Source organism: Eleginops maclovinus, chromosome 24, assembly GCF_036324505.1.
Source record: "Eleginops maclovinus isolate JMC-PN-2008 ecotype Puerto Natales chromosome 24, JC_Emac_rtc_rv5, whole genome shotgun sequence".
Classification (NCBI taxonomy): domain Eukaryota; kingdom Metazoa; phylum Chordata; class Actinopteri; order Perciformes; family Eleginopidae; genus Eleginops; species Eleginops maclovinus.
Window position 1 is genome coordinate 7,587,046 of NC_086372.1, and position 6,106 is coordinate 7,593,151.

The window sequence follows — 6,106 nt, forward strand, 5'->3', positions numbered from 1 at the left end:
CAATTGTACATTTCCATTAGAATAAGATATATTATAAATGTTTCCCTTGCAAATAACCAGAGGTGTGGGAGAAGTACTGTCGTGTACCTAGTTAAATGTAAAAGTACCAGAGTGTAGGAAAACTCTCATACAAGTACAAGTCCTCCATTCAAAATGTTCCTCCGGTAAAAGTAGAAAAGTATTCTCATCAAAATGAACTTAAAATAGCGACAGTAAAAGTAGTCATTGTTTGATTGGTCCATTTCGTAACAATATATCTGATATGTTTTATATTAAAGTGTTATCAAAGCTGGTAAAGGTGCAGCTAGTTTTAATGACTTTGTATACTGCAGGGTAGCTTGTGAATTTACTCCAGGTGGAATTAACGTCTGATTTAAGGGTTGATTATATTTCACATCCCTAATCCAAATCTGTAAAGTAACTAAAGGTATTAAATACATGTAGTGAATAAAAATACACCATTTACCTCTGAATTGTAGTGGAGTACAAATTAGCAGAACATTTAAATACTCAAGTATCTCAAAATTGTACTTCAGTACAGTACTTGAGTAAATGTACTTAGGTACTTCCCACCTCTGGAAACAACTTCACTTCAGTGGAAAGAACAAAGTCCTCGTCAAAATAAATGACACACTTGGAACAGAACAACACCAGGCAGATGCTGGCCTTCACACGATCCCTCCAACCCATTTTAACCTGAAACTCCCACTAAATAATTTAGCATCTGGCAACAGCACACACACAGCACAGGTATAGAAATTGGTTGATGTCAATGGTACAACAAAATCCTCATACCTTATCCCTTCATCCCTTCATTCCGACATTCCTTCATCCCTTCCTTCCCATATCCCTTCATACCGACATATCCCTTCATCACTACATCCCTTCTACCTGTCTCCATTCGTACTTAACTTGTGGAATATTAAAGGGTCTTGTATTAGGAACTATCTAAACCCTGAACCCCCACTCTCTCCCTGGAACACAGAACCTCCTCCCACACCAGACCAACAGATGTCATCACCCCCTCCATATCAATTCATTGATACTTCTTTCATTACAACTACAAACACCCTACCGTTGTGGCATGGTTTTGCTAGTGAATATGTTGAAAAAGTCAAGAACAAGGCAAGTTTACGTGACTTTTATTTAAAAGTTTAGAAGAAAAAACATTTTAAAATACAGCTTTGTAAACAGTTGCGCCACCAGAAGATGAACAGTTTCTTCTTCACCTCAGCGTTTTGTGCCACAGATCGAAACAGGGCACCACGTGCAGCCGGACGTATTTCTGTCCGCCTGTCGTGCACTCCAGACAGCCGTACACAGTTTCCCGACGCTGGTGTCCCATCCCGCAGAGTGCGCAGGGCCCTTTGGGGATGTTGTGTTTGAGGAGGTTGACTCGTGTGTGGGTGCTTTCTCTCAGGTAGTTAGTGGACACGTCCGTCATACTAGCAGATTTCTCATAGTAGTCTGTAACCATGTCATCCATGTATGTGTCTGATTGGGTTAGCTCCTCAAATGTTTGGTTATCTGCACAGTGGATGGATAAAGCAAAATGGCAAACAAGCAGTAAAATATATTTTTTTAATTATGTAAAAAGGCCATAAATATACCTGCTCTAAAAGGGCTTCCATAGATTATTCCAGACAGGAAGCGGCGCAGACGACCCATCGAGAAGTGACCAATGTAACCACCAAGCTGCTCCCGGATCTGCTCCCGCTCAAACCCACCCTGAGACCCTGGGGCCACACAAATATCTGACAGGACAAAAAAAATGTTTAAAGAGTGGGGTCCGCCTTAGAATCCATGACCGTGGTGTTATTGGCCCTTCTATCACTAACCAGCCCGTTTTAACAAAATATTGACACTATTTCTTCCAGAATGAATCAGGGCGGAAGAAAAATCTTGGATCCATTTTGGATTTATACAACAATTTTTAGGTTTGCTTTTGAGGAGGGGAATTAGCTCCAATGATCAAGCAGTAAGCCTTGTTTACACTGTGCTCAACCAAAAAAAAAAAAATACAAATACAAAATATGGAAGCAACCATTTTTAGTTAAAACTTTCAACCACAAAGGGAAATTTTGACTCAAACCCTCAATTTCTAGATTCGAAGACAGACGCCTTAACCATTAGGCCCATTATCCTCTTAAACGTAATACACTATCTGCAGTACTAAGTTGTGTAAAGGGTGTAATTTCAGGTGCCACTGTTGCTTGGTCATAAGTCATAATGACACCGTAACTCTAGAGGAAGAACAGATCCTTCTCATGTTTAAGTGCACAAATTGTTATAGTTGAATAAGAATGTGAAGCAAGAAGACTGCAGAGGAGCCTCAGGTGCTGATTCTCCCATGAAGGGATTCAAACCTTCAATTTGCACACAAACTACTCCTTATCCTTTAAATGCTACGTTCATGTCAATTTCATTAGTAGATTAGAGCCAGAGACAGAGAAACACTGAAAAGAGTGGTTTCCAATTTGAGCACTGTAACAGAACTGAAGAATAGGTTTGGTACTTTTAATATTCTGCACTGTCAGTTCTCAAATTTGACAAAGAAAAATTAAAGAAGTTGTTTCAACAATCATTTTCATAAAGATAAGGAACATTTATGTGTGTTTAATGTTGAGTTAAAGTAGGTGTTAAATTAGCTTTTTTTTTTACCCAATCGCCCGTCCAGTCGGACGAACAGCTCGCAGATGCTGAAGGCGATGGTGGTGTGAGCAGGAATGACGATGGCCTTGTCTCGACCTTTAGGATTCCTGCCGTCGTCGATCTGAAACTGCACCACAACAGAGAGCAGATGACTTTTGAGAAGAAAAAGCCAAGAAGGTTTTGAAGATCTTGTAGTTTTTTTTATTTTTGTATTGGGATGTTTTGTGGCTTAGAGTTATACAATAGTTTACTAGCCATTTCATTAGTATTTATCTAACATTCTCAAAACTTGAACTTGAAATTTGACTTTGCAATACAATAAACTCAATAATTTGGACATTTTGAATACAAGATTAACAGTTAAAGTATTAGGCCATTGGTATAGTACCTATGCATTACATTTGAACAGGGATAAATTTGTTTCTGAAATTTCTTATACAGTTTTATTCACCACAATTCGTTGGTCTTGCATTCAAAAGTGCATCTAAATGAATGAGCGTTTACCCTCATGGTGGTCCCTCTCATACCGGCGTGCACAGTCAGAGAGCACTGACGGGTGGTGCGGATACTCTCCACGACGACGCAGAGGGCTGTGCGTCCGCTCTCCTTAGACTGACGGACCAGGCAATGGTCCAGGTCCACCTTCCTGACACAGAAGAATAAAACATATGATGTTCGGTTGGGTATTCATGTGGCTAAAACCAATATTTCAATAAAAATCGAAGTTTGACCACACTTTAATCGAACAACACTCTTGTGTTGTTGTATTGTCTTCTTGTATGTAGGGACTGTCATGCATGCCAGTGTAGAATAACATGATCATTTATTCATCCTTACAGGGAAGCCAGTCTTCTCATATATCTTCTGTCATAAGAGGTCAGAGATCAGCTTTTTGTTAGGGGAATCTACATATAGAGCAAAATGAAACCCTAAGCCGCCATCTCATTTAGACATTCATAATGTAATCAACTGAGTTTTAAATGTTTTGATGTGATCTGGGATTTTGCCCATTGCTGGTTAGTCAATCTGTATATTGTGGCCCCACTTCATATAAGTTATATGGAAATGTTAACCACTTAAGTTTGTTTTAAATCAAATGAAACTTATTAAGTTTTCAAAAATCATGTAGCTTATGCAAAGACATTAAAAAAAGAATGATGGTAAAAGTTACCTTTATTTTTAATTAGATCAAGCAGAATATACATTTATTCAATTTGCATGACTCTTAAGATACTTCTACCCCAGCTCTCTTTTCTAAAAGATAAACAATTAATGTAGAAAAAGATCATTTACCCCACGTATAAATAAAACATTACAGAGATGGCACTCTATGCTGATGATTTGTTGTGTTACCTGGAGTTGAGCTCTCGCAGTAGCGTGGGCACCTCCAGCTCGTGTTTGGTGACGATGCCGAACGAGGCTTTGACGGCCACAGAGTCCGACCCGCTGATGTTGAAGCCAACATCGTTGATGAGGTGGTTTCCTAACCGACCGTTGAGGGCGACATCAGATTTATCCTCATAGTTGAGGAGCTGATAAGAAGATACTCCTGTTTCAGAATAAATTAGAGATATATTGCAATTCTTTGTACTTCATTCCCACTCATGAGGACGACATTTTTGTACTTTTTACTACACTACAATAATTTAAAGGGTTATTTTCTTCATTATATAATATTTTAAAAAATCAAAGGAAATGTGCAGTATTGAGTTGAATAAACCTGAGTAGCACAACTTTGTTTACACTCATAACCATTTATTAAAATGCAGTTGATATTCCAAGATTTCCAAAGATACTGCGCACATCAGATTGTATGTGGGAAGATTAGCATAAAATTATGTTGAAGACATCTTACTTCCATTTTAAAGAATGATGCAACCACATACATTTTTATAAAGAGTATTTAAATAGTTCCCTTAAGTGTAATCCTTAAATTAAATGTAGAGATGGGATAAGATAATACAGATAGGATATTTTAACTTTGAAGTTGCTTACAGGGTCAATATATATATGGGAAATATAGGGATTTTTTCATGTTAAAAGACACATATATCATTGGTCCCAACAAATACTCAACAAAGTATCCTTGTGTTTGATCAGTGTACCTGCTGTGATCTCTTTCTCCCCAACCAGGATGTCTTTGAGTGAGAAAGCGGTGGAGGCGTGCTTGTTCTTCTTCCAGAAATGCCTCTTCCTCTTCCTGGTCACCAGGCTGAGCGGCTGGTAGCGGTCAGCCTCGCTCAGGCTGGGGACGGGGATCAGCCTCCCCGTGTCTCCCACCTGCTTCACGAAGTTCTTAGTGGCTGCTGCAAACATGTCGAGAGAAAAAAAACAGGTACGGAAAAATATTGTTCCTCGACTACTGTGTCACACACACTGCTGGGTCCATTCACCGGGGAATGTTCTCTCAGAATCGTGAGGTATTAAATAATGCAGGTAGTGTGTAAGGGAACACGGGACAATAGGCGTGTTAACTTGATAGGTCACTGTAGGCCTGCAGCTTCCTGTCATTGGACAAAACAGCACCTCATAAAGCATTTTCCACTTTACCAACACATTTGACTCTTTTGGCTGGGAACTGCCGACTAAAGCTTGTTTAAGGTCTTAGCCTAAGCAGAACAAGTTACCCGTTTGCCCTTTTTTTGGTTTGGATAATGTCCAACTCTTCAGACTGGTGGCCTCTCATTGTGTGTGTGTCCTGCATGCACGATCATGGGCCAATCTGTCCTGTGGTCACACTGCTGTCTAGTTTACACAGCCCGAAATACCCCAGATTTTTTTAGGTTTTAAACACCACATGTAAGAAGCTTTCTTCTTCCCCAAGAGCTAAGGTTACTATTAGTTTTCTATACATTCCACTCCCTGTAATTTCTTTAGGTCTAAGCAAAAAGAGGTCTTTCTTGGAAGCTATAAAAGAAATCATCACATTGTAATTTACATTCAGGCGTGCAGCCAGGAATTTCAGGATTGAATTTCAGTTTTAGCAAACCTTAGGAGATTTACCAAAGGGAATTATGAGTATCTAGTGCAGGTGATAAAAAGTGTATTTACAAGTGTGGAGAGGGAACAGAGTTATGTAAAATACATTTCGATGGGTAATATGTGTGGGAAATGGTGAATCACTGAATTGTCTGCAGTTTTAATGTGTAAAAAGAAGAGTTAAACCTGGTGCAAAATACTGTCAAACAAGGAAAATCCAAACAGCACGTAGGGGCCTACAGCTATACCACTAGCTTTATACACTACAACCCTTTAAAATCGTGGCTGTTTCAGGGGCTGCCCTCCAAAATGACAAAAAGGAAATCTCCTCTCAGCACCACTTCATCACACCATGAGAATACAATTCTGAATCTCATCTGACGGAGGAACTATCTTCCCATCTGCCTCACTTTCTGTCCCCCAGGACTCTTTAATGGGAAAGCAGTCTGTGCTCACAGCACCTCAAACACTTCCC

The 6,106-nt window shown here is 39.5% G+C and overlaps 1 protein-coding gene across 1 annotated transcript; it reads right to left on the minus strand.

Moving 5' to 3' along the window:
- Positions 1 to 1,225: 1,225 nt before the first annotated feature.
- On the minus strand, positions 1,226 to 4,968 carry pjvk (pejvakin). Its single transcript, XM_063878173.1, has 6 exons — positions 4,758 to 4,968; positions 4,006 to 4,201; positions 3,157 to 3,298; positions 2,662 to 2,779; positions 1,611 to 1,754; positions 1,226 to 1,527 (listed from the first exon to the last, which is right to left on the minus strand). Exons 1-6 carry the CDS (start codon positions 4,966 to 4,968, stop codon positions 1,226 to 1,228), a joined length of 1,113 nt encoding a protein of 370 aa, XP_063734243.1.
- Between the last annotated feature and the right edge of the window lie 1,138 nt (positions 4,969 to 6,106).